General features: G+C 58.0%; 5 gene segments (V, D, J or C); 3 read left to right on the plus strand and 2 right to left on the minus strand.

The window, feature by feature from the left end:
• The first annotated feature begins 2091 nt into the window (after positions 1-2091).
• On the plus strand, positions 2092-2713 carry LOC135288838 (immunoglobulin heavy variable 3-23-like). The segment is given in 2 exon segments: positions 2092-2122; positions 2283-2713. Coding segments are annotated over 2 exon segments (462 nt in total).
• Positions 2714-4927: 2214 nt separating this feature from the next.
• Positions 4928-5492, plus strand: LOC135288839 (Ig heavy chain V region 914-like). The segment is given in 2 exon segments: positions 4928-4973; positions 5119-5492. Coding segments are annotated over 2 exon segments (420 nt in total).
• Positions 5493-14471: 8979 nt separating this feature from the next.
• On the minus strand, positions 14472-15010 carry LOC135288840 (Ig heavy chain V region 914-like). The segment is given in 2 exon segments: positions 14472-14818; positions 14971-15010. Coding segments are annotated over 2 exon segments (387 nt in total).
• A 3685-nt stretch (positions 15011-18695) lies between these two features.
• On the minus strand, positions 18696-19175 carry LOC135288841 (Ig heavy chain V region 6.96-like). The segment is given in 1 exon segment: positions 18696-19175. A coding segment is annotated over 1 exon segment (480 nt).
• A 7581-nt stretch (positions 19176-26756) lies between these two features.
• Positions 26757-27548, plus strand: LOC135288842 (Ig heavy chain V region 914-like). The segment is given in 3 exon segments: positions 26757-26763; positions 27135-27470; positions 27523-27548. Coding segments are annotated over 3 exon segments (369 nt in total).
• The last annotated feature ends 400 nt before the right edge of the window (positions 27549-27948 follow it).

A 27948-nucleotide genomic window follows, 5' to 3' on the forward strand; every position in this document is an offset into this window, starting at 1 on the left:
CACTTCTGGCCCCATCCCCATGGTGGTCAACAAATGTCTCCAATCCCAGCCATTCTTTCCCCAATTCCCAGCTATTTTCTTCCAGTCTTGGTCGTTTTCCAAAAAACTCTCTCCTTCCTGGCCCAGCTCTTGACTTTTTCTTTCAGTTTTGACCATTTCTCCCCAGTCTCAGCCTTCCCCTCACCCTTGGGCCCTTTGCCCAGAACCGTCCCCCAAATCCCAGCCTTTCACCCCAGATTTCCGCTCCCTTCCCTTGTGGCCATCGGCCTGAAAATCCCTCTGGGGCAGCCCCAGATCTGCACCCCGGCACCAAACCCTGGCTGCTGCGGGCACCCAAACCTGAGGGTTTGCCCCAAAAATTGGCACCAGCGGTGAAGAGGTGGGGCTGAGAGCTGAGAATCTGGGGGAAAATGGGGGAGATTTGGGGCAGAACCAGTTCAGAGCTGGGACAGGGGACAGGAATGGGGTCAAGGGCTGGGGTTTGGGGGAAGCGTCTGGGGCACGGGGACAGGTGGGGACATGGAAGGGATCAAAATGTTCAACCACAGCAGCACCACCATAACCATCAGCATAAGCACGTTTGGCAGAGAAATAGGATCCGGAATCCTCATCCTTGAGGTTGTTCATGATCAGCGTCACCGAGCTCTGCCCGTTGTCACTCGTCATCGTGAACCGGCCCTGCACCGACGGCGCGTAGTACGTTTTTCCACTGTATCTGCTGATTGCTGCGACAAATTCCAGCCCCTGCCCGGGTCTCTGGCGGATCCAAAACATGGAGAAACTCCCAAAATCAAACCCGGAGCCTCGGCAGAGGAGGCGCAGGGACCCCCCGGGGGGCTGGAGGTCCCCCCCGGACTCCAGCAGGGTCACGGCCGCCCGGAGCCCTGCGGGGAAAAGGGGAGATGGGGATGAGGGGATGGAAAGCTCAGGCAGAGGTGTCCAATTCATTAATGAGTGGAGCGTGGCTAATTAAAGGGTCTGGGGCACCTTAGGATACCAGAAACCTCTGGTGATGATTTGGGACCATATCAGGGCAATTTGGGGCAAAACCAGAGAAGGTTTGGAGATGGGGGAGCGGCCGTGACCCTGCTGGAGTCCGGGGGGGACCTCCAGCCCCCCGGGGGGTCCCTGCGCCTCCTCTGCCGAGGGTCCGGGTTTGATTTCGGCAAAGTGAACATGTACTGGGTCCGCCAGAGACCCGGGCAGGGGCTGGACTTCGTGGCAGAGATCAGCTATGATGGTTCCAGAACCTTCTACCCACCATTGTTCAAGGGCCGGGTCAGGATCTCCAGGGACAACGGGCAGAGCTCGGTGACGCTGACCATGAACAACCTCAAGGACGAGGATTCCGGATCCTATTTCTGTGCCAGATGTGCCGGTGGTTTTGTTGACTGGGCTGGTGCTGCTGGTGGTTATGGTGGCCACCGTTGGTTTGGCCCCGCCCCCTCTCTCTTGGTCCCCAAGTGTCCCAAAACCCCAGACCTTTCCCCAAAATCTCACCCCTTGACCTCAATCTTGACCTCTGACCCTGCGTCTCCAGCCCTGGGCCAACGTTGAGATTTAGGGCAAAGGTTTTACAAACAAATTGGATATCAAGAGGCAAATGTTGAGCTTTGGGGTAAAACTGTTCAAAGATTTGGATAAATGATGAAGAGTTGGGTCTGGGGTTGGGGTTTGGGGGAGCGGAGTGGGGGCGTCAGGGCACTCGGGGTGGGGACGGAACCAGTGGCAGCACCAGCAGGAGCATAACCATTGTCACGTCTGGCACAGAAATAGGATCCGGAATCCTCGAGCTTGAGGTTGTTCATGGTCAGCGTCACCGAGCTCTGCCCGTTGTCCCTGGAGATCCTGACCCGGCCCTTGACTGAGGGCGCGTAGTAGATGCTGCCACCATTGTCGTTGATGCTTGCAACAAATTCCAGCGCCTGCCCGGGTCTCTGGCGCATCCAGCCCATCCCAAATCTGCCGAAACTGAACCCGGAGCCTCGGCAGAGGAGGCGCAGGGATCCCCCGGGGGGCTGGAGGTCCCCCCCGGACTCCAGCAGGGTCACGGCCGCCCGGAGCCCTGCGGCACAAAGGGGAGATGAGACGATGAACCATATCAGGGTGTGGCTGGTGCTGGGTGTGGTCAGATCCAGGGAGAGTCGGGACCCACCTGGCAGAACCAGCAGGAGCAGGAGGAAGAGGATGAAGAAATCCAAGGGTCTCAATTTGGGGCCAAGAGTCAGGATTTGGGTCAATGTTTGAGCTGTTCCCATCCCCATCTCCCCTTTTCCCCGCAGGGCTCCGGGCGGCCGTGACCCTGCTGGAGTCCGGGGGGCACCTCCAGCCCCACGGGGGGTCCCTGCGCCTCCTCTGCCGAGGCTCCGGCTTCGATTTTGGACGAACCAGTCTGATGTGGATTCGCCAAGGGCCTGGGAAGGGACTGGAATACGTGGCAGGGATGGACTACGATGATGGCACCACCAGATACGCGCCCTCAATCAGGGGCCGGTTCAGGATCTCCAGGGACAACGGGCAGAGCTCGGTGACGCTGACCATGAACAACCTCAAGGACGAGGATTCCGGATCCTATTTCTGCGCCAAATCTGCTGGTGCTAATAGTGGGTATGCTGCTGCTGATGGTGAAGATGCTCCTGGGAGAATCACCCACATCTCAGTGTCCCCACCTGTCCCCACATCCTGGATCGTTCCCCCAAACCTCAGCCCTTGACCCTTTGTCTCAGGTCTCCCCCATTTCCAACAATGGTGACCAAAGACCCCAAAACCCCTGCATGGTTCCACCCAAAACCGAACTGGTTTGGCCCCAAAACTCACCCTATTCAGCCCCAGTTCTCCACTTTGGGCTCCCAGGCACAGCCGCTGACACAAATCCCCCACCCTGACCCAAATCTGGGCCTGGGCCTGAAATCCCGACCATCAGAGCAAGGTTTTGGGGAAGAAAGTGGAGATTTGGGGTCAGGAGTTGTGGTTTGGGGTCAGCGGGTGAGAACTGGGGCCAAGGCAGTGCCAGGCTGGGATCAATGGTCAAGAGCTGGGTCTGGGGCTGGGGTCTGGGGGAAGGGTCTGGGCTCTGGGAACTGGGGGGGGACTCGGAGATGGCGGTGGGGACACCATGAGTCACGTCAACAAATCCAGCACTTTCAGCCCAAGCACTACTAGCACCCCCGGCACAGAAATAGGATCCGGAATCCTCGTCCTTGAGGTTGTTCATGGTCAGCGTCACCGAGCTCTGCCCGTTGTCCCTGGACATCGTGAACCGGCCCTGCACCGACGGCGCGTAGTACGTGCTGCCACCACCGCTGCTGATCCCTGCGATGTATTCCAGCGCCTGTCCGGGCCTCTGGCGGATCCAGTACATGTCAAAATTCCCAAAAGTGAACCCAGACCCTCGGCAGAGGAGGCGCAGGGACCCCCCGGGGGGCTGGAGGTCCCCCCCGGACTCCAGCAGGGTCACGGCCGCCCGGAGCCCTGCGGGAAAAAGGGGAGATGGGGAGGAGGGGATGGAAATCTCAAGCAGAAGTGTCTAATTAATAAATGAGTGGATTTGGGCTAATTGCAGGGTTTAAGGCCTTTTTTGATTCTGGAAAGTTGTGTTGGGGATTTGGGGCCAGGCGAAGGGAGTTTGGTACAAACCAGAGAAGGTTTGGGGATGGGGGAGCGGCCGTGGCCGTGCTGGGCAATTCAGGGCAGTGACACAAAGCTTTTTCTGCAGCTGACATTCTGCTGAGCCACTCAGGACCTGGACACGCCTCTGTGAACGCAGATGTTAAAGATGACACAAACCCAGAACTTTTTATTTTCCTGCCCCGGCCTGCCCGGGCCCCTGCAGCTGCCAGGAAGGAAGTGGGGGGAGGCTGCAGAGCCCCAAAATCTCGGCGTCTTCTCCTCCCTCCCCTCTGGGGCTTCACTGCCTTCTCCCCGGGCGCCGTGCCTTGGTGCTGCTCCTCGGTTTTGGGGTGAAATCCTCTTGGGAGCTCTGCAGAAATCACCCATTTTTCCCAAAACACGTGAACAGCCTCAAGGACGAGGATTCCGGATCCTATTTCTGTGCCAAATGTTCCAGCACTGGTTGTGGATCGACTTTCATCACTCTTTATGCTGCCAATGTGGGTGCACTTTGCCCCCAGAGACTCTGTCCACAAACATCCCAAAATTCCCACATTCTACACTCAAATCATTAGTCTTGGCATCAAATCTTGACCGTTTTCCTGCAAACTCCTCCATCATTGTCTCCACTCTCACATTTCTCTGGAGTTTTGATCATTTGACCCAAATCTCAAAGGTTCATCCCCAAAACTCTGCCTTTGGTGCCCCAGATCTCAGCGGGGTTCACTTGTGACCATTGGCACCAAACTCAGCTGGTTCTGCCACAAACCTCAGCTGTTGGCTCCAAACCTCAGCTGCTGGCTCCACGTCTCAACCAAGGTCCCCAAACCTTGGTGCAAATGGTCGAGATTTGGGGACAATGAGACAGATTTGGCTCCATGGGGGTCAACAATGGTGTCAGACCCTGGAAGGAAGGGTCCTGGCCATGGGGAGGGATGGGGACACGGTAACGGGGATGGGGTGAAACAACATTGCCCCAACCAGCACCAGCAGTTTTGGCGCAGAAATAGGATCCGGAATCCTCGTCCTGGAGGTTGTTCATGGTCAGCGTCACCGAGCTCTGCCCGTTGTCCCTGGAGATCGTGAACCGGCCCTTGACTGAGGGCGCGTAGAAGGTGCTGGCAGCGTTGTTCCTGATCCATGCGATCCACTCCAGCCCCTGCCCGGGTCTCTGGCGCACCCATTCCATGGCAAAACCCCCAAAATCAAACCCGGACCCTCAGCAGAGGAGGCGCAGGGAACCCCCGGGGGGCTGGAGGTCCCCCCCGGACTCCAGCAGGGTCACGGCCGCCCGGAGCCCTGCGGGAATAAAGGGGAGATGGGGTCGGCAAAAGCTCCACCACTGACCAAAATCTTGACTCTTGGCCCCAAATTGTGACATTTTCTTGTTATCCTGCTCGCCCTGCCAACCTCCCACGTGGGTCCACCCAATTTCTCTGGATCTGGCCACACTCACTCCGAGGCCTCGACCGACCCCGTTCCCATCCCCATCTCCCCTTTTTCCCGCAGGGCTCCGGGCGGCCGTGACCCTGCTGGAGTCCGGGGGGGACCTCCAGACCCCCGGGGGGTCCCTGCGCCTCCTCTGCCGAGGCTCCGGCTTTGATTTTGGACAATTTGTGATGGGCTGGCACAGGCAAAGACCCGGGCAGGGGCTGGAATTCGTCGCAAGTATCAATAATGGTGGCAGCACCGCCTACGCGCCCTCGGTGCAGGGCCGGTTCACGATCTCCAGGGACAACGGGCAGAGCTCGGTGACGCTGACCATGAACAACCTCAAGGACGAGGATTCCGGATCCTATTTCTGTGTGAAATCTCCTCATACTGGTAGCGCTGCTGCTGATGCTCAGATTGACCTTGCCGGGGTTGGCACCAGCCCTGCCTGAGCCACCCCTGCCCCACACCCCAGACCCTTCCCTCAAACCTCAAATCTTGAGCCCATTCTTGACCAATGGAACCAGATCTGCCCCATTTCCACCAACACCAACCACGGAGCCAACATCCCCAACAGGTTCTGCCCAAAACCCAAATGGTTTGGTAACAGAACTTGCCCCGTGTTTCCCCAAATCTTTATTTTGCCTTCCCAGCATCAGCCGCTGACACAAATCCCGCTCCCTGACCCAAATCTGGATTTGGCCTCAAATCCCGACCTTCAGAGCAAGGTTTTGGGGAAGAAAGTGGAGATTTGGGGTCAGGAGTTGTGGTTTGGGGTCAGCGGGTGAGAACTGGGGCCAAGGCAGTGCCAGGCTGGGATCAATGGTCAAGAGCTGGGTCTGGGGCTGGGGTCTGGGGGAAGGGTCTGGGCTCTGGGGAGGGGGGGGACTCGGAGATGGGAGTAGGGACACCACCACTGTCGTCAACAAGACCAGCACCAGCAGCACCCCAACTAGCATAAGCAGATTTGGCACAGAAATAGGATCCGGAATCCTCGTCCTTGAGATTGTTCATGGTCAGCGTCACCGAGCTCTGCCCGTTGTCCCTGGAGATCCTGACCCGACCCTCGACCGACGGCGCGTATCTGGTGTCGCCACCGCTGCTCTCGATGGCGGCCATGAATTCCAGAGCCTGCCCGGGTCTCTGGCGGATCCAGAACATGGTGTGGCTGCCGAAATCGAAGCCGGAGGCGCGGCACAGCAAGGTCAGGGACCCCCCGGGGGGCTGGAGGTCCCCCCCGCACTCCAGCAGGGTCACGGCCGCCCGGAGCCCTGCGGCACAAAGGGGAGATGGGGATGAGGGGATGGATTGGCTGTAGGGCCCTAAGTGGGTGTGGCCAGTTGGAAATATGTGCTGAACCCCCCCCGGGCTGGTCACCAGGATCAGTAGGATAACGAGAATCTGGCACAGTCTGGGGCCAAGAGTCAGGATTGGCGTCAATGTTTGAGCTGTTCCCATCCCCATCTCCCCTTTTTCAGGATCTCCAGGATCAGGATCAGGGGTCACGATCTCCAGGGACAACGGGCAGAGCTCGGTGACGCTGACCATGAACAACCTCAAGGACGAGGATTCTGCCGTCTATTTCTGTGCCAAAGCTCCTGGTGGTGGTGCTGCTCCTGGTGGTTATATTGTCGACCCCAGTGGTGTCCCCACCCCCATCCCCCAAGTTCCCCCAGTCCCCAGAGCCCAGACCCAGCTCTTGACCATTGATCCCAGCCTGGCACTGCCTTGGCCCCAGTTCTCACCCGCTGACCCCAACCACAACTCCTTACCCCAAATCTCCACTTTCTTCCCCAAAACTCTCCTCTGAATGTCGGGATGTGAGGCCATGGGTCTAGATTTGGGGTAAAACGTTGAGGATTTGTGTCAGCAGCTCTGGCTGGGAGCCCAAAGTGGAGATTTGGGGCAGAATCGGGTGAATTATGGTGCCAAAGCAGTTGGGTTTGGGGTCAGCGCTCAGCATTGGTGGAAATGGGGGAGATGTGAGACAAAGGGTCAAGGGCTGAGGTTTGGGGGAAGGGTCTGGGGTTTGGGGACAGGTGGGGACACTGAGATGGGGCCAGGGATGCACCACTGGCACCTTCAACATAAGCAGCAGCACCCCAAGTACCAGCATAAGCAGCTTTGGCACAGAAATAGGATCCGGAATCCTCGTCCTTGAGGTTGTTCATGGTCAGCGTCACCGAGCTCTGCCCGTTGTCCCCGGAGATCGTGAACCGGCCCTTGACCGACGGCGCGTAGTATGTGTAAGCACCAGTGTTCCTGATCCCTGCGAGCCATTCCAGCGCCTGCCCGGGTCTCTGGCGCACCCATTCCATGGCAAAACTCCCAAAATTGAACCCAGACGCTCGGCAGAGGAGGCGCAGGGACCCCCCGGGGGGCTGGAGGTCCCCCCCGGACTCCAGCAGGGTCACGGCCGCCCGGAGCCCTGCGGGAAAAGGGGAGATGGGGATGAGGGGATGGAAAGCTCAGGAGGACTTGTCCAGTTCATTAATGGGTGGAGCAAGATTAATTGAACAGTTTGAGGCACCCCAAAGATACAGGAAAGCTCTGGTGGAGATTTGGGGCCAGGAGATGAGATTTGGGGCCAGGAGATGAGATTTGGGGCCAGGAGATGAGATTTGGGGCCAGGAGATGAGATTTGGGGCCAGGAGAGGAGATTTGGGGCCAAAACAGTTCAAGGCTGGGACAAGAAGAAAACAACGGGGTCGAAGTTTGTGGGGAAGTGTCTGGGGCATGCAGAGAAGTGGAGACGCAGAGATTGGATTGGAGCAAAAACCCAAACCTGATGAATGAACAATGTGAAAAGCAGCAGCCCAACCACCAGCACCAGCACCAGCATCCTTGGCACAGAAATAGGATCCGGAATCCTCGTCCTTGAGGTTGTTCATGGTCAGCGTCACCGAGCTCTGCCCGTTGTCCCTGGAGATCGTGAACCGGCCCTTGAACGATGGCGCGTAGTCGGTGCCTCCACCACTGCTGATCCCTGCGATGTATTCCAGCGCCTGCCCGGCTCTCTGGCGGATCCATAACATGTCAAAACTCCCAAAATTGAACCCGGACCCTCGGCAGAGGAGGCGCAGGGAACCCCCGGGGGGCTGGAGGTCCCCCCCGGACTCCAGCAGGGTCACGGCCGCCCGGAGCCCTGCGGGAAAAAGGGGAGATGGGGATGAGGAGATGGAATCTCAAGTGGAAGTGTCCAATTCATTAATGCATGGAGTGAGGCTAATTGAAGAGATTGGGGCACCTTAGTATACAGGAAAGCTCTGGTTGAGATTTGGGACAAAATCAGGGGAGTTTGGGGAAAACCAGAGAAGGTTTGGGGATGGGAGAGCCGCTGTGACCCTGCTGGAGTCCGGGGGGGACCTCCAGCCCCCCGGGGGGTCCCTGCGCCTCCTCTGCCGAGGGTCCGGGTTTGATTTTGGCCAATTTGGGATGGGTTGGCATCATCAGACACCCGGGCAGGGGCTGGAATCTGTGGCGAGTATCAGCAAAGGTGGCAGCACCGACTACGTGCCGTCGGTGCAGGGCCGGGTCACGATCTGCAGGGACAACGGGCAGAGCTCGGTGACGCTGACCATGAACAACCTCAAGGACGAGGATTCCGGATCCTATTTCTGTGCCAGAGAGGCTGCCTCAAGTGCTGGTGCTGGTTTTGATGGTTTTGACCCTGCCCCTGTTCCTTGGTCCCCACCAGTCCCCCTTCCCCAGATCCTTCCCTCCAACCCCTCACCCCATTGTTGAACCCCACAGACCCAAATCCGGCCCATTGTCCCGGAATCTCGACCATTTGCACCAAGGTTTGGGCACCTTGGTTCAGACTTGGAGCCACCAGTGGAGATTTGGGGTGGAACCAGTTCGGGACTGGGACACAGGGACAGGAACGGGGTCAAGGGCTGGGGTTTGGGGAAGAGTCTGGGGACATGGGGACAGGTGGGGACACAGTAACGGGAACGGGGTCAAAACCATAGGCAACAGCCTCCCAACCAGTGCCAGCATCAGCAGTTTTGGCGCAGAAATAGGATCCGGAATCCTCGTCCTTGAGGTTGTTCATGGTCAGCGTCACCGAGCTCTGCCCGTTGTCCCTGGAGATCCTGACCCGGCCCTGCACCGACGGAGCATAGGCGGTGCTGCCACCCGTTTTCCTGATCCCCGCGATCCATTCCAGCGCCTGCCCGGGTCTCTGGCGCACCCAGAGCATGGCGTAATTCCCAAAATTGAAGCCGGAGCCTCGGCAGAGGAGGCGCAGGGACCCCCCGGGGGGCTGGAGGTCCCCCCCGGACTCCAGCAGGGTCACGGCCGCCCGGAGCCCTGCGGGGAAAAGGGGAGATGGGGATGAGGGGATGGAAACATCAGGCTGAGGTGTCTAATTAATAAAGGAGTGGATTGAGCCTAATTACAGGGTTTAGAACGTTTTGTGACACTGGAAGGCTCCAGTAGAAATTGGGGTCCAGACAAAGAGAGTTTGGTACAAAACCAGAGAAGGCTTGGGGGTGAGGGAGCGGCCGTGACCCTGCTGGAGTGCGGGGGGGACCTCCAGCCCCCCGGGGGGGCCCTGCGCCTCCTCTGCCGAGGGTCCGGGTTTGATTTTGGGAGCTACGACATGTTCTGGATCCGCCAGAGACCCGGGCAGGCGCTGGAATACGTCGCGTGGATCAGGAACGACGGTGCCAGCACCTACTACGCACCCTCAGTCAAGGGCCGGGTCAGGATCTCCAGGGACAACAGGCAGAGCTCGGTGACGCTGACCATGAACAACCTCAAGGACGAGGATTCCGGATCCTATTTCTGTGCCAAGTGTTACACCAGTGGTTGTGGTAACCCTGCTTATGCTTATGGTGGTGATACTGGCCGTGGTCCCAGGCCCTCTCCACCATGTTCCCAAATCTCCCAGAATTCTCTGATCCTACCCCAAAATCCCAGCCCTTCTCCTCATACCTTGACTGTTTTCCCACAAACTCCTCCCTTGCTGCCCCAATTCTCAATTTTTCCCCCCAGTTTTGACCATTTCTCCCCAATCTCAGCCTTCCCCTCGCCCTTGGGCCCTTTGCCCAGAACCGTCCCCCAAATCCCAGCCTTTCACCCCAGATTTCCGCTCCCTTCCCTGTTGACCATCGGCCTGAAAATCCCTCTGGGGCAGCCCCAGATCTGCACCCCTGGCACCAAACCCTGGCTGCTGCGGGCACCCAGGCCTGAGGGTTGGCCACAAAAATTGGCACCAGCGGTGAAGAGGTGGGGCTGAGAGCTGAGAATTTGGGGGAAAATGGGGGAGATTTGGGGCAGAACCAGTTCAGAGCTGGGACAGGAGACAGGAATGGGGTGAAGGGCTGGGGTTTGGGGGAAGCGTCTGGGGCACGGGGACAGGTGGGGACATGGAAGGGATCAAAATGTTCAACCACAGCAGCACCACCATAACCACCAGCACCAGCATATTTGGCGCAGAAATAGGATCCGGAATCCTCGTCCTTGAGGTTGTTCATGGTCAGCGTCACCGAGCTCTGCCCGTTGTCCCTGGAGATCGTGAACCGGCCCTGCACCGAGGGCGCGTAGTAGGTGCTGACACCAGTGTTGATCCCTGCGATCCACTCCAGCCCCTGCCCGGGTCTCTGACGGATCCAGAACATTCCAAAATTCCCAAAATTGAAGCCAGAGCCTCGGCAGAGGAGGCGCAGGGACCCCCCGGGGGGCTGGAGGTCCCCCCCGCACTCCAGCAGGGTCACGGCCGCCTGGAGCCCTGCGGAAAAAAGGGGAGATGGGGATGAGAAGATGGATCAGGGAGTGTCCAGCAATGGGTGTGGCCAGATCCAGAGATGGGCATGACCCACCTGGCAGGGCCAGCAAGAGCAGGAGGAGGAGAAGGATTTTCCCAGAATGTCCCTGCGCCTCCTTTACCGTGCCCTCAGTTTCAATTTTGGGAATTTTGGGCTGCGCTGGATGCGCCAGAGACCCGGGCAGGGGCTGGAACACGTTGGAGGGATCAACAGTGGTGGCAGCACCGACTACGCGCCATCATTCAGGGGCCATGTCAGGATCTCCAGGGACAACGGGCAGAGCTCGGTGACGCTGACCATGAACAACCTCAAGGACGAGGATTCCGGATCCTATTTCTGTGCCAAATGCATTGATGGTGGTTGTGCCAATCGTGCTGGCACTCTTGGTGTTGCATTTATTGCTGATTCTGGTCTTGGTCCCAAACCCCCGCCTCTTTGTACCCAAATGTCTCAGAATTCCCTCATCCTTCCCCCAAATCCCAGCCCTTCACCGCAAATCTCACCCATTTTTCCCCCAAACTCCACCCATGCTGCCCCAACTCTGGAGTTTCCCCCCAATTTTGACCATTTCATCTCAATCTTGGCCTTCCCCTCTGTCCTGGTTTGGAATGGGGGGTAATTCAGGGCAGTGACACAAAGCTTTTTCTGCAGCTGGCATTCTGCTGAGCCACTCAGGACCTGGACACGGCTCCGTGAAACGCAGATGTTAAAGATGACACAAACCCAGAACTTTTTATTTTCCCGCCCCGGCCTGCCCGGGCCCCTGCAGCTGCCAGGAAGGAAGTGGGGGGAGGCTGCAGAGCCCCAAAATCTCGGCGTCTTCTCCTCCCTCCCCTCTGGCACCTCACTGCTCCCTCCCCGGCCGCCGTGCCTTGGTGCTGCTCCTCGGTTTTGGGGTGAAATCGTCTCGTGAGCTCTGCAGAAATCACCCATTTTTCCCCAAACAGGTGAAACCGTGGGGAGATGGAAATGCCCAAACTGACCTCGAGCCGAGGCCGCCAGGCTGAGAGGAGCAGATGTTGGCACGGCCGTGATCCCGTGAGGAGTTTGGGCAGAGCAGGGCAGGCCTGGGCTTCCAGGAGAATTAGAAATAATAAAATATTTCTGTTCGCAGGGGTGAGGACGATTTTAGAGACAGGTAATGAGAATTCTGCCTTTGAACAGCTCGTCTTTAAATCAAGGCCCCAAAAGCCGCCCCGTGACAAGCTGTGGGAAGGCTGGTGACAGCGGGAAGGATTTCACCATGGCAGGGCTCCCGATGAAATCAAAAACCACCAAAAACGGGTTTTTCCTCTCATAAAGAAGCCTCCATCACCTTAACAAGAGGGAATTCTCTCCCAGGGAGCTGAGGAAAGACTGGTTTAGAGGTGGCAAACTGAGTGGAAATTTTGGGTTTTGTTTCATTGTCAGCGGGAAAGGAGAGTTTGAGGGAGGAGGAGAAGCGTTCGGAGGGGTTTGTTTGGATTCTTGGCTTTTTCTCTTCGTTACTTTTAATAAATGTCCTTTTGAAGGTTTTCAGCCTGCTTTGGCTTTCTCCCAATCCGGTCCCAGAGCAGGAAATGAGGGCACGGGTGATTGGCCAGCGCCGAGCCCAGCACACGCAGCAGCACGTTGGGTGGGAAATGTGAAAATTGGGGAAATGTGAAACCCGGGGAAATGTGAATTTGGGGAAATGTGAAAATTGGGGAAATGTGAAAATTGGGGAAATGTGAAAATTGGGGAAATCTGAAAATTAGGGAAATCTGAATTCGGGGAAATCTGAAAATTGGGGAAATGTGAAAATTGGGGAAATCTGAAAATTAGGGAAATCTGAATTCGGGGAAATCTGAAAATTGGGGAAATGTGAAAATTGGGGAAATCTGAAAATTGGGGAAATCTGAATTTGGGGATATCTGAAAATTGGGGAAATGTGAAAATTGGGGAAATCTGAAAATTGGGGAAATGTGAAAATTGGGGAAATGTGAAACCTGGGGAAATGTGAATTTGGGGAAATCTGAAAATTGGGGAAATCTGAAAACTGGGGACACCTGAAAACTGGGGAAATGTGAATTTGGGGAAATCTGAAAATTGGGGAAATGTGAATTTGGGGAAATGTGAAAATTTTCTGAAACAAAACCACAACATCTGGCGCCGGGCATCCCTGGAGAGATTGAGCAGCCCCGATGGGGCCAGAGGGGCCAGGGCTGGGCCAGGGGAGGGGTCTGGGGACAGCCGGGGACAGCCGGGGACACGGCCATGGGGCGGGGCCAAAACTGTCAGCAGTGTCAGCATTCCGGGAATAAACGTGTTTGGCACAGAAATAGGATCCGGAATCCTCGTCCTTGAGGTTGTTCATGGTCAGCGTCACCGAGCTCTGCCCGTTGTCCCTGGAGATCGTGACCCGGCCCTTGAACGACGGCGCGTAGTAGGTGTTGACACCATCATTGTTGATGCCTCCAATCCATTCCAGGGCCTGCCCGGGTCTCTGGCGGATCCAGTGCATGCCATAAGTCCCAAAACTGAACCCGGAGCCTCGGCAGAGGAGGCGCAGGGACCCCCCGGGGGGCTGGAGGTCCCCCCCGGACTCCAGCAGGGTCACGGCCGCCCGGAGCCCTGCGGGGAAAAGGGGAGATGGGGATGGGAACAGCTCAAACATTGACCCAAATACTGACTCTTGGCCCCAAATTGTGCCAGTTTATTGTCATCCTGCTGATCCTGGTGACCAGCCCCGGTGGGTTCAGCACATTTTTTCAACTGGCCACACCCACTTAGGGCCCTACAGCCAATCCATCCCCTCATCCCCATCTCCCCTTTTTCCCGCAGGGCTCCGGACGGCCGTGACCCTGCTGGAGTCCGGGGGGGACCTCCAGCCCCCCGGGGGGTCCCTGACCTTGCTGTGCCGCGCCTCCAGCTTCGATTTCTGCAGCCACACCATATTCTGGATCCGCCAGAGACCCGGGCTGGCTCTGGAATTCATGGCCGCCATCGAGAGCAGCGGTGGCGACACCAGATACGCGCCCTCGGTGCAGGGCCGGGTCAGGATCTGCAGGGACAACGGGCAGAGCTCGGTGACGCTGACCATGAACAACCTCAAGGACGAGGATTCCGGATCCTATTTCTGCGCCAAAGATTCTTTTGCTGCTTGGAATGCCGCCCATGATATTGGTTTAACTCCGTGTGGTTGGGTTGGCGTTTGGGGTTTCAACCCCATCCGTGTTCCCGGCTGTCCCCAGACCCTTCTCCCAACCCTCACTGCCCCAACCCTGACCCTTTGTCCCAAACCTCCCCCGTTTGCACCAACTTTGCCCACTGGCCCCAAACCCTCCCCTGGTTCTGGCCCCAAACTCCACTCTTGGCCCCAAATCTCAACCTCGTCCCCCAAAATTGCCCAAAGAGTCGAGATTTGGGAAAAAAGGGTGAGGTTTGGGTCAGCGGCTGTGCCTGGGAGACCAAAACGGAGGATTGGGGCAGAATCGGGTGAGTTTTGGGGCCAGTTGGGATTGATGCCAAAACCACCAAGTGAGGACTGGGGTTCAGTGGTCAGCATTGGTGCAAGTGCAGGAGACTTGAGATGAGGGACGAAGATCTGGGTGAAGGGATGAGGGTTTGGACAAAAATGTGTGCTTTTGGGCCAGGTGGGCTCCTGGTGACAAGCACGTGGCCAAAACCCGAAACACTAACTCATCGACCATAACCAGCAGCACCATCACCATAAGCACCGGCAGCTTTGGCGCAGAAATAGGATCCGGAATCCTCGTCCTTGAGGTTGTTCATGGTCAGCGTCACCGAGCTCTGCCCGTTGTCCCTGGAGATCCTGACCCGGCCCTTGACCGAGGGCGCGTAGTAGGTGCTGCCACTGGTGCTGAACCCTGCGAGCCACTCCAGCGCCTGCCTGGGTCTCTGGCGAACCCAGTACATGGTGGAACCCCCAAAATCGAACCCAGAGCCTCGGCAGAGGAGGCGCAGGGACCCCCCGGGGGGCTGGAGGTCCCCCCTGGACTCCAGCAGGGTCACGGCCGCCCGCAGCCCTGCAGGGAAAAGGGGAGATGGGGATGGGAACAGTTCAAACAGTGACACTAAATCCCAACTCTTGGCCCCAAATTGTGTCAGTTTGTTGTCATTTTTTTACTCCTGCTGGCCCTCTCAGATGGGATCAGTCCCTTTTTCCATCTGGACACACTCACTTCGGGCCCACAGCCAATCTGGTGCCTCATCCCCATCTCCCCTTTTCCCCGCAGGGCTCCGGGCGGCCGTGACCCTGCTGGAGTCCGGGGGGGACCTCCAGCCCCCCGGGGGGTCCCTGCGCCTCCTCTGCCGAGGGTCTGGCTTCAATTTTGGACAATTTGCGATGGGCTGGTATCGGCAGAGACCCGGGCAGGCGCTGGAGTATATCACAGACATCAGTAGCAGTGGCAGCGCCTACTACGCGCCATCGTTCAAGTGCCGGTTCACGATCTCCAGGGACAACGGGCAGAGCTCGGTGACGCTGACCATGAACAACCTCAAGGACGAGGATTCCGGATCCTATTTCTGCGCTAAATCTCCTTATACTGGTGGTGCTGGTGCTGGTTATGGTGATGACCCTGGTGGTTTCTCCACATCCACCCCCTGTCCCCAGAGCCCAGACCCTTCCCCCAGACCCCAAGCCCAGACCCAGCTCTTGACCATTGATCCCAGCCTGGCACTGCCTTGGCCCCAGTTCTCACCCGCTGACCCCAAACCACAACTCCTGACCCCAAAGCTCCACTTTCTTCCCCAAAACCTTACAATGAAGGTCGGGATTTGAGGTTAACGTCTCAATTTGGGTCAGAATAGCGCATGTGTGTCAGCGGCTGCGACTGGGAACCCAAACTGGAGATTCGGGACAGAATTGGGCGAGTTTTGGGACCAAAGCAGTTGGGTTTGGGACAGAACCAGTTGTGGGTTTTGGGTCTTTGGTCATCACTGGTAGAAATGGGGGAGACTTGAGACAAAGGGTCAAGGGCTGAGGTTTGGGGGAACGATCCAGGCTCTGGAGACAGGTGGGGACACTGAGATGTGGGTGGATCCACCGCCGCCGGCGCCTTCACGATAAGCAGCAGCAGCAGCACAACAATTATCAGCAGTTTTGGCGCAGAAATAGACGGCGGAATCCTCGTCCTTGAGGTTGTTCATGGTCAGCGTCACCGAGCTCTGCCCGTTGTCCCTGGAGATCCTGACCCGGCCCTTGACCGACGGCGCATAGTAGGTTCTGCCACCAGTGTTGCTGATGCTCCCGACCCACTCCAGCCCCTGCCCGGGTCTCTGGCGCACCCATTCCATCCCAAAACTGCCGAAATCAAACCCGGACCCTCGGCAGAGGAGGCGCAGGGACCCCCCGGGGGGGCTGGAGGTCCCCCCCGGACTCCAGCAGGGTCACGGCCGCTCCCCCACCCCCAAGCCTTCTCTGGTTTTGTACCAAACTCTCTCTGGACCCCAATTTCTACCGGAGCCTTCCAGTATCACAAAACGTTTTAAACCCTGCAATTAGGTTCAATCCAGTCATTTATTAATTGGACAGCTCAGCCTGACCTTTCCATCCCCTCATCCCCATCTCCCCTTTTTCCCGCAGGGCTCCGGGCGGCCGTGACCCTGCTGGAGTCCGGGGGGGACCTCCAGCCCCCCGGGGGGTCCCTGCGCCTCCTTTGCCGAGGGTCCGGCTTCGATTTCGGACGATTCAGTTTGATGTGGAGTCGCCAGGGGCAGGGGAAGGGGCTGGAATACGTTGCAGGGATTGACAGCGATGGATACACCCGGTACCCGTCATCGTTCAAGGGCAGGGTGACGATTTCCAGGGACAACGGGCAGAGCTCGGTGACGCTGACCATGAACAACCTCAAGGACGAGGATTCCGGATCCTATTTCTGTGCCAAATCCACTGGTGCTGGTTGGACTGCTGGTGCTGGTCTTGTTGACAACAGGGATGGTGTCCTCACCACATCTCCGAGTCCCCCCTGTCCCCAGAGCCCAGACCCTTCCCCCAGACCCCAGCCCCAGACCCAGCTCTTGACCATTGATCCCAGCCTGGCACTGCCTTGGCCCCAGTTCTCACCCGCTGACCCCAAACCACAACTCCTGACCCCAAAGCTCCACTTTCTTCCCCAAACCTTGCTCTGAATTTTCGCATTTGACGTTAAGGTCCCGATTTGGGTCAGAATTGGGGATCTGTGTCAGCGGCTGCGACTGGGAGGCCAAACTGGCGATTTCGGGCAGAATCAGGTGAGTTTTGGGGCCAAAGCAGTTGGGTTTTGTGCAGAACCAGGCAGGGGTTTGGGGTCTTGGATCACCATTAATGGAAATGGGGGAGACTTGGGGGAAAGGGTCAAGGGCTGGGGTTTGGGGGAAGGGTCTGGGCTTTGGGGACAGGTGGGGACACTGAGATGGGGGTGGTTCCACCGCTGCTGGCGTCTTCAGCATAAGCACCAGCAGTACAACAACCATCAGGTATTTTGGCACAGAAATAGGATCCGGAATCCTCGTCCTTGAGGTTGTTCATGGTCAGTGTCACCGAGCTCTGCCCGTTGTCCCTGGAGATCGTGAACCGGCCCTTGACTGATGGCGTGTAGGCGGTGCTGGCACCATTGCTCCAGATCCCCGCGACATATTCCAGCCCCTGCCCAGGTCTCTGGCGCATCCAGCTCATGGAGTAGCTCCTGAAATTGAACCCAGATCCTCGGCAGAGGAGGCGCAGGGACCCCCCGGGGGGCTGGAGGTCCCCCCCGCACTCCAGCAGGGTCACGGCCAATCCCTCACCCCAAGCCTTCTCTGGTTTTGTACCAAACTCTCTTTGTCTGGACCCCAATTTCTACTGGAGCCTTCCAGTGTCACAAAACGTTCTAAACCCTGCAATTAGGCCCAATCCACTCATTTATTAATTGGACACCTCAGCCTGAGCTTTCCATCCCCTCATCCCCATCTCCCCTTTTTCCCCGCAGGGCTCCAGGCGGCCGTGACCCTGCTGGAGTCCGGGGGGGACCTCCAGCCCCCCGGGGGGTCCCTGCGCCTCCTCTGCCGAGGGTCCGGGTTTGATTTTGGCAGTTTCTCCATGTTTTGGATCCGCCAGAGACCCGGGCAGGGGCTGGAATTCGTCGCAGCAATCAGCAGATACAGTGGAAAAACGTACTACGCGCCGTCGGTGCAGGGCCGGTTCACGATGACGAGTGACAACGGGCAGAGCTCGGTGACGCTGACCATGAACAACCTCAAGGACGAGGATTCCGGATCCTATTTCTGTGCCAAACAAGCTGGTAATGGTTGTTGTGGTGCTGGTGCTAATCTTGACTGATGTGATCCATTCACCCTGTCCCCCCTGTCCCCGTGCCCCAGACCCTTCCCCCAAACCCCAACCCCTGACCCCATTCCTGTCCCCCGTCCCAGCTCTGAACTGGTTCAGCCCCAAATCTCCCCCAGTTTCCCCCAAATTCTCAGCTCTCAGCCCCACCTCTTCACCGCTGGTGCCAATTTTTGTGGCAAACCCTCAGGACTGGGTGCCCGCAGCAGCCAGGGTTTGGTGCCAGGGGTGCAGATCTGGGGCTGCCCCAGAGGGATTTATCCCCGGCCGGGCTCTCTGTCCCCATCCCCGGCGGGACGGGGCTGCTGGGAACGCCTCTGGAGCTGTTTGGTTTTCCAGCACGGCTCTGGTCCCGCGGGTGTGGCACTGGGAAGGCGCCAGCAGCTCACGTGCCCGGCCGCAGACACAGAACTCGCTGTGACAACTGACCGCGAGAGATTTGGGACAAACCACGCAAAGAAAAATCAGATTTTCCTGCTGGCCTGAGATCTGGCTCATAGTCAGCAATTTTGGGGAACTTGGCTGAGACTTGGAGCCAGCAGGGGAGATTTGGGGCAGGACCAGTTCAGGGCTGGGACACGGGGACAGGAACGGGGTCAAGGGTTTGGGGGAAGGGTCTGGGGCATAGGGGACAGTGAGGACACGGTGAAGGGTACAGGGTCAAAACGATAAGCAGCAGCACCATAAGCGTAGTAACCAGCAGCAGCCTTGGCACAGAAATAGGATCCGGAATCCTCGTCCTTGAGGTTGTTCATGGTCAGCGTCACCGAGCTCTGCCCGTTGTCCCTGGAGATCCTGACCCGGCCCTGCACCGATGGTGCAGGGTAATAATTGTAACCAGTCTTGTTGACTTGTACAACGAATTCCAGCGCCTGCCCGGGCCTCTGGCGATACCAGCCAATCCAGAAATCACCAAAACTGAACCCAGACCCTCGACAGAGGAGGCGCAGGGACCCCCCGGGGGGCTGGAGGTCCCCCCCGGACTCCAGCAGGGTCACGGCCGCCCGGAGCCCTGCGGGGAAAAGGGGAGATGGGGATGAGGGGATGGAAAGCTCAAGTGGAAGTGTCCAATTCATTAATGCATGGAGTGAGGCTAATTGAAGAGTTTGGGGCACCTTAGGATACAGGAAAGCTCTGGTGGAGATTTGGGGCCAAACCAGGGGAGTTTGGGGCAAAACCAGTGAAGATTTGGGGATGTGGCAGTGGCCGTGACCCTGCTGGAGTCCGGGGGGACCTCCAGCCCCCCGGGGGGTCCCTGCGCCTCCTCTGCCGAGGGTCTGGGTTCAATTTTGGGAGCTATGACATGTTCTGGATCCGCCAGAGACCCGGGCAGGGGCTGGAATACGTCGCGTGGATCAGGAACGACGGTGCCAGCACCTACTACGCGCCCTCAGTCAAGGGCCGGTTCACGATCTCCAGGGACAACGGGCAGAGCTCGGTGACGCTGACCATGAACAACCTCAAGGACGAGGATTCCGGATCCTATTTCTGTGCCAAAGAGTCTGGTGCTTACATCGCTGACGGTGCTCTGGAATCTGTTGGCCTCAATCCTGTCCCCGTGTCCCCACCTGTCCTCATTCCCCAGAACCTTCCCTGCAACTCTAGACCCCACTGCTGGCCCTGACACACCCAAACCTGGCCAATTGTCCCCAGATCTCGACCATTTGCACCAAGGTTTGGGGACCTTGGTCGAGACTTGGAGCCAACAGCTGAGGTTTGGCGCCAACAGCTGAGATTTGGGGCAGAACCAGCTGAGTTTGGTGCCAATGGTCACAAGTGAACCCCGCTGAGGTCTGGGGCACCAAAGGCAGAGTTTGGGGGATGAACCTTTGAGATTTGGGTCAAATGATCAAAACTGCAGAGAAATGTGAGAGTGGAGAAAATGATGGCGGAGTTTGGGGGAAAACGGTCAAGATTTGATGCCAAGGGTAATGATTTGGGGGTAGAATGTGGGAATTTTGGGATGTTTGTGGACAGAGTGTCTCAGGGCCAAGTGCACCCATATCGGCAGCATAAAGAGTGAGAAACGCAGAACCACAACCAGTGCTGGAACATTTGGCACAGAAATAGGATCCGGAATCCTCGTCCTTGAGGCTGTTCACGTGTTTTAGGAAAAATGGGTGATTTCTGCAGAGCTCCCAAGAGGATTTCACCCCAAAACCGAGGAGCAGCACCAAGCACGGCGGCCGGGGAGGGAGCAGTGAAGCCCCAGAGGGGAGGGAGGAGAAGACGCCGAGATTTTGGGGCTCTGCAGCCTCCCCCCACTTCCTTCCTGGCAGCTGCAGGGGCCCGGGCAGGCCGGGGCAGGAAAACAAAAAGTTCTGGGTTTGTGTCATCTTTAACATCTGCGTTTCACAGAGGCGTGTCCAGGTCCTGAGTGGCTCAGCAGAATGCCAGCTGCAGAAAAAGGGGAGATGGGCTTTTCTGCAGATGGGAGATGGGAGATGAGGAGCCAGATTGGCTGTGGGGCTGAACTGGGAGGGCCAGATGGAAAAAGGGGCAGGACCCACCTGGGAGGACCAGGACAAGCAGCAATATGACAAGAAAGTGTCAAAATTTGGGGCCAAGAGTCAGGATTTGGGTCAATGTTTGAGCCGTTCCCATCCCCATATCCCCTTTTCCCTGCAGGGCTCCGGGCGGCCGTGACCCTGCTGGAGTCCGGGGGGGACCTCCAGCCCCCCGGGGGGTCCCTGCGCCTCCTCTGCCGAGGCTCCGGGTTCAATTTTGGGAGTTTTGACATGCACTGGATCCGCCAGAGACCCGGGCAGGGGCTGGAATACGTCGCGAGGATCTACTACAACGGTGCCAGCACCAACTACGCGCCGTCGTTCAAGGGCCGGTTCACGATCTCCAGGGACAACGGGCAGAGCTCGGTGACGCTGACCATGAACAACCTCAAGGACGAGGATTCCGCCATCTATTTCTGCGCCAAATGTTCCACCAGTGGTTGTGGTAATGCTGCTGATGCTTATGGTGGTGGTTCTGGCCTCTCTTGTGACCATCGGCCTGAAAATCCCTCTGGGGCAGCCCCAGATCTGCACCCCTGGCACCAAACCCTGGCTGCTGCGGGCACCCAGGCCTGAGGGCTTGCCACAAAAATTGGCACCAGCGGTGAAGAGGTGGGGCTGAGAGTTGAGAATTTGGGGGAAAATGGGGGAGATTTGGGGCAGAACCAGTTCAGAGCTGGGACAGGGGGACAGGAATGGGGTCAGGATTTGGGGTTTGGGGGAAGGGTCTGGGGCACAAGAACACGTACGGACATGGCGATGGGGATGAAGTTAAACCCAGCACAACCACCAGAAAGACCAATATCACTGGGGGCATCACAATTGGCACAAAAAGATTTGGCACAGAAATAGGATCCGGAATCCTCGTCCTTGAGGTTGTTCATGGTCAGCGTCACCGAGCTCTGCCCGTTGTCCCTGGAGATCCTGACCCGGCCCTTGACCGACGGCACGTACCAGGTGTTACCACCATCATTCCTGATCCAAGCGATGAGTTCCAGGTCCTGCCCGGGTCTCTGACGAACCCAGTCCATGTCGTAGCTCCCGAAATTGAACCCAGACCCTCGGCAGAGGAGGCGCAGGGACCCCCCGGGGGGCTGGAGGTCCCCCCCGGACTCCAGCAGGGTCACGGCCAATCCCTCACCCTCAAACCTTCACTGGTTTTGGCTCAAACTCCCCTTATTTGGTCCAAAATCTATACCAGAGCTTTCCTGTATCGTAAAGTGATATAACCCTGCAATTAACCCCCATCCAGGTGTTAATAAATTGGACATGTCTGCTTGAGCTTTCCATCCCCTCATCCCCATCTCCCCTTTTCCCTGCAGGGCTCCGGGAGGCCGTGACCCTGCTGGAGTCCGGGGGGGACCTCCAGCCCCCCGGGGGGTCCCTGCGCCTCCTCTGCCGAGGGTCTGGGTTCAATTTTGGACGAACCACTTTGGTGTGGATCCGTCAGGGGCCTAGGAAGGGACTGGAATACGTGGCAGGGATGGACTACGATGATGGCACCACCAGATACGCACCCTCGGTCAAGGGCCGGTTCACGATCTCCAGGGACAACGGGCAGAGCTCGGTGACGCTGACCATGAACAACCTCAAGGACGAGGATTCCGGATCCTATTTCTGTGCCAGATGTGTTGATTCTGGTTGTTTTCTTGGTAATGCTGCTGCTGCTGCTGGTTTTGCTCCTGAGCCGCCACCGCTTTGCTCTCAAATCTCCCACAATTTTCTGATCCTTCCCCAAAATCCCATCCATTGTCCTCAAATCTTGGCCATTTTTGCCCAAACTCCATCACCGTTGCCCCAACTCTTGACTTTATCATTATTTTCAGCATTTAGCCCAAATCTCCGTCATCTCCCCAGGCCCTGATTGGCTGAGCTGGACATTAAGAACCTCCAGGAAGTGGATTTGGGATCCTAATTCTGCGGGAAGTCTCCTGACGCTGGTGGCGCTCCTGGTGCTGATTGTATCGATGGTGCCATCCCCGGCCAGCATCAGGAGCAGCACCATAACCATCGCCATCCTTGGCACAGAAATAGGATCCGGAATCCTCGTCCTTGAGGTTGTTCATGGTCAGCGTCACCGAGCTCTGCCCGTTGTCCCTGGAGATCGTGAACCGGCCCTTGACCGAATCCGCATAGTGGGTGGCACCATTGCTCCAGATCGCTGCGACCCATTCCAGCCCCTGCCCGGGTCTCTGGCGCATCCAGCCCATCCCAAAACTGCCGAAATTGAACCCAGACCCTCGGCAGAGGAGGCGCAGGGACCCCCCGGGGGGCTGGAGGTCCCCCCCGGACTCCAGCAGGGTCACAGTGCACCCCCATCTCCAAACCTTCTCTGGTTTTGCCCCAAATTGCCCTGATATGGTCCCAAATCATCACCAGAGGTTTCTGGTGTCTTAAGGTGCCCCAGACCCTCCAATTAGCCTCACCCCACTCATTAATGAATTTGACGCCTCCACCTGAGCTTTCCATCCCCTCATCCCCATCTCCCCTTTTCCCCGCAGGGCTCCGGGCGGCCGTGACCCTGCTGGAGTCCGGGGGGGACCTCCAGCCCCCCGGGGGGTCCCTGACCTTGCTGTGCCGCGCCTCCGGGTTCACTTTGGCCGATCACGACATGTTCTGGATCCGCCAGAGACCCGGGCAGGGGCTGGAGTGGGTCGGGAGTGTCCGGAAGGAAGGCTGGAGCTCCGCGTGCGCGCCCTCGGTGCAGGGCCGGGTCAGGATCACCAGGGACAACGGGCAGAGCTCGGTGACGCTGACCATGAACAACCTCAAGGACGAGGATTCCGGATCCTATTTCTGCGCCAAATCTGCTTTTGGTGGTAACAGTGGTGTTGCTGTTGGTGATAGTGACGATACCAGTAATGCCCACCCCTGGGTCCCCAACTGTCCCCAAATCCCCAAATCCTTTCCCCAAACCCAGCCCTTGATCCCCTTGAACATCTCCCCCAGTCTCCACCATCTTTGCCCCAATTCTCAACTTTCCCCCAATTTTCCCCATTTCACCCAAATCTCCCCCAGCTCCCGGGGCCCTGATTGGGTGGAGGTCAGAACTGGGGGCCATGGATGAAGGTTTGGGGCCAATGGTTGAGTTTTGGGACTGAATCCGAAGGATTTTGGGTCAGTCCTCACGATTGGTACAAATGGGTGAGACTTGCAACAAAGAGCTGAGAGCTGAGGGCTGGGAGACGGGTCTGCCTTTGGGGACAGGGGGGACACTGAGACGGGGGTGGATCCACCACCGGCACCGTCACCATAGCCAGCCCAACAACAACCAGCACCAGAATGTTTGGCACAGAAATAGGATCCGGAATCCTCGTCCTTGAGGTTGTTCATGGTCAGCGTCACCGAGCTCTGCCCGTTGTCCCTGGAGATCGTGAACCGGCCCTTGACCGATGGCACGTACCAGTTGCTCCCATTAATGTTGATTCCTCCGATGAATTCCAGTCCCTGCCCGGGTCTTTGTCGAACCCAGTTCATTCCAAAACTGCCAAAATCAAACCCAGACCCTCGGCAGAGGAGGCGCAGGGACCCCCCGGGGGGCTGGAGGTCCCCCCCGGACTCCAGCAGGGTCACGGCCGCCCGGAGCCCTGCGGGACAAAGGGGAGATGGGGATGAGACCATGGAAACGTCAGGCTGAGGTGTCCAATTAATAAATGAGTGGATTTGGCCTAATTCCAGGGTTTAAAATGTTTTGTGACACTGGAAGGCTCCGGTAGAAATTGGGGTCCAGACAAAGGGAGTTTGGTACAAAACCAGAGAAGGCTTGGGGGTGAGGGATTTGCCGTGACCCTGCTGGAGTGCGGGGGGGACCTCCAGCCCCCCGGGGGGTCCCTGCGCCTCCTCTGCCGAGGGTCTGGCTTTGATTTTGGCAAAGTGAACATGTACTGGGTCCGCCAGAGACCTGGGCAGGGGCTGGACTTCGTGGCAGAGATCAGCTATGATGGTTCCAGAACCTTCTACCCACCATTGTTCAAGGGTCGGTTCACGATCTCCAGGGACAACGGGCAGAGCTCGGTGACGCTGACCATGAACAACCTCAAGGACGAGGATTCCGGATCCTATTTCTGTGCCAGATGTGCCGGTGGTTTTGATGACTGGGCTGGTGCTGCTGGTGGTTATGGTGACCATCGTTGGTTTGGCCCCGCCCCCTCTCTCTTGGTCCCCAAGTGTCCCAAAACCCCAGACCTTTCCACAAAATCTCACCCCTTGACCTCGATCTTGACCTCTGACCCTGCGTCTCCAGCCCTGGCCCAACGTTGAGATTTAGGGCAAAGGTTTTAGAAACAAAGTGGAGATCAAGAGGCAAATGTTGAGGTTTGGGGTAAAACTGGTCAAAGATTTGGATAAATGATGAAGAGTTGGGTCTGGGGTTGGGGTTTGGGGGAGCGGAGTGGGGGCATCAGGGCACTCGGGGTGGGGATGGAACCAGCGGCAGCACCAGCAGGAGCATAACCATTGTCACGTCTGGCACAGAAATAGGATCCGGAATCCTCGAGCTTGAGGTTGTTCATGGTCAGCGTCACCGAGCTCTGCCCGTTGTCCCTGGAGATCGTGAACCGGCCCTGCACTGAGGGCGTGTAGTAGATGCTGCCACCATTGTCGTTGATGCTTGCAACAAATTCCAGCCCCTGCCCGGGTCTCTGGCGCATCCAGCCCATGTTGAAATCCCCAAAATTGAACCCGGAGCCTCGGCAGAGGAGGCGCAGGGACCCCCCGGGGGGCTGGAGGACCCCCCCGCACTCCAGCAGGGTCACGGCCCGCCCGGAGCCCTGCGGGGAAAAGGGGAGATGGGGATGGGAACAGCTCAAACATTGACCCAAATACTGACTCTTGGCCCCAAATTGTGCCAGTTTCTTGTCATCCTGCTGATCCTGGTGACCAGTCCCGGTGGGTTCAGCACATATTTTCAACTGGTCACACCCACTTAGGGCCCTACAGCCAATCCATCTCCTCATCCCCATCTCCCCTTTTCCCCGCAGGGCTCCGGGCGGCCGTGACCCTGCTGGAGTCCGGGGGGGACCTCCATCCCCCCGGGGGTCCCTGCGCCTCCACTGCCGAGGGTCTGGGTTCAATTTCGGAAGCTATGACATGGACTGGGTTCGCCAGAGACCCGGGCAGGGGCTGGAACTCATCGCTTGGATCAGGAATGATGGTGGCAACACCTGGTACGCGCCGTCGGTGCAGGGCCGGTTCACGATCTCCAGGGACAACGGGCAGAGCTCGGTGACGCTGACCATGAACAACCTCAAGGATGAGGATTCTGGATCCTATTTCTGTGTGAAATCTTTTTGTACCAATTGTGATGCCCCCAGTGATATTGGTCTTTCTGGTGGTTGTGCTGGGTTTAACTTCATCCCCATTGCCATGTCCCCACCTGTCCCCGTGCCCCAGACCCTTCCCCCAAACCCCAGCACTTGACCCCATTCCTGTCCCCGTATTCCAGCTCTGAATTTATTCAGCCCCGAATCTCCACCATTTTACCCCAGATACTCAGTTCTTATCTCCACCACTGGTGCCAATTTTTGTGGCAAACCCTCAGGCCTGGGTGCCCGCAGCAGCCAGGGTTTGGTGCCAGGGGTGCAGATCTGGGGCTGCCCCAGAGGGATTTATCCCCGGCCGGGCTCTCTGTCCCCATCCCCGGCGGGACGGGGCTGCTGGGAACGCCTCTGGAGCTGTTTGGTTTTCCAGCACGGCTCTGGTCCCGCGGGTGTGGCACTGGGAAGGCGCCAGCAGCTCACGTGCCCGGCCGCAGACACAGAACTCACTGTGACAACTGACCGCGAGAGATTTGGGACAAACCACGCAAAGAAAAATCAGATTTTCCTGCTGGCCTGAGATCTGGCCCATCGTCAGCAATTTTGGGGAACTTGGCTGAGACTTGGAGCCATCAGTGGAGATTTGGGGCAGGACCAGTTCAGGGCTGGGACACGGGGACAGGAACGGGGTCAAGGGTTTGGGGGAACTGTGTGGGAAACAGGGACACGGTAACGGGGGCGGGGTCAAAACGATAAGCAGCAGCACGAGCGTAGTAACCAGCAGCAGCTCTGGCACAGAAATAGGATCCGGAATCCTCGTCCTTGAGGTTGTTCATGGTCAGCGTCACCGAGCTCTGCCCGTTGTCCCTGGAGATCCTGACCCGGCCCTTGAACGATGACGGGTATCTGGTTTCTCCATTGTAGTCAATCCCCGTGACGTATTCCAGCCCCTTCCCCTGCCCCTGGCGACTCCACATCAGACTGATTCGTCCGAAATCCAAGCCGGAGCCTTGGCAGAGGAGGCGCAGGGACCCCCCGGGGGGCTGGAGGTCCCCCCCCGGACTCCAGCAGGGTCACGGCCGCCCGGAGCCCTGCGGGGAAAAGGGGAGATGGGGATGAGGCCATGGATCCGGGTGTTCCCCATGCTGGGAGTGGTCATCAGACCCAGGACCTGGAGGATGGGAAGGTCCAAGAGTCAGAAATTGGAGCCAAGAGTCAGGATTTGGGTCAATGTTTGAGCTGTTCCCATCCCCATCTCCCCTTTTTCCCGCAGGGCTCCGGGCGGCCGTGACCCTGCTGGAGTCCGGGGGGGACCTCCAGCCCCCCGGGGGGTCCCTGCGCCTCCTCTGCCGAGGGTCCGGCTTCGATTTTGGGAATTTTGAAATGGATTGGGTTCGCCAGAGACCCGGGCAGGCGCTGGAGTGGGTCGGGAGCATCAACACTGGTGGCAGCACCTGGTACGCGCCCTCGGTGCAGGGCCGGTTCACGATCTCCAGGGACAACGGGCAGAGCTCGGTGACGCTGACCATGAACAACCTCAAGGACGAGGATTCCGCCATCTATTTCTGCGCCAAAACCACTGCTACTGGAAATGTTCATGCTGCTCATGGTTTTGGCCCCGTCCCTCTCCCCAGGTTCCCACCTCTCTCCATTTTCCCCAGACCCTTCCCCCAAAGCCCAGCCCTGACCCCACTCCTGACCCTTTGTCCCAGCCCTGCACTGGCTCTGCCCCAAATGTCACCTCTGGGCCTCACCCACTGCCCTCCTTCCCCAAATTACATTGAATTGGTCAAGATTTGGGTCAATGTTTGAGGAGAGGAGTCAAGAATTCAAATTTTAGGCCAAAAGTGCCGATGTGAGGCCACTGGGCCAGGTTTGGGTGGGTGGCTGTGACTCGGTGCCAGCCGGGCAGATTTGGGGCAGAAGTGGCCAAGTCTGGGGGCAGTGGTTGGGATTTGAGGGCCAAGGCTGAGCTGAGGGTGAAAGCGGCCCTGATTTGGGGCCAGGGGCTGAGATTTGGGGCCAGAGCAGAGCCAGGGTGGGACAGAGGGTCAGGAGTGGGGTCAGGGGCTGGGGGGAAGGGTCTG

The sequence above is a fragment of the Passer domesticus genome, chromosome 36 (assembly GCF_036417665.1).
Source record: "Passer domesticus isolate bPasDom1 chromosome 36, bPasDom1.hap1, whole genome shotgun sequence".
NCBI classification, from domain to species: Eukaryota; Metazoa; Chordata; class Aves; order Passeriformes; family Passeridae; genus Passer; species Passer domesticus.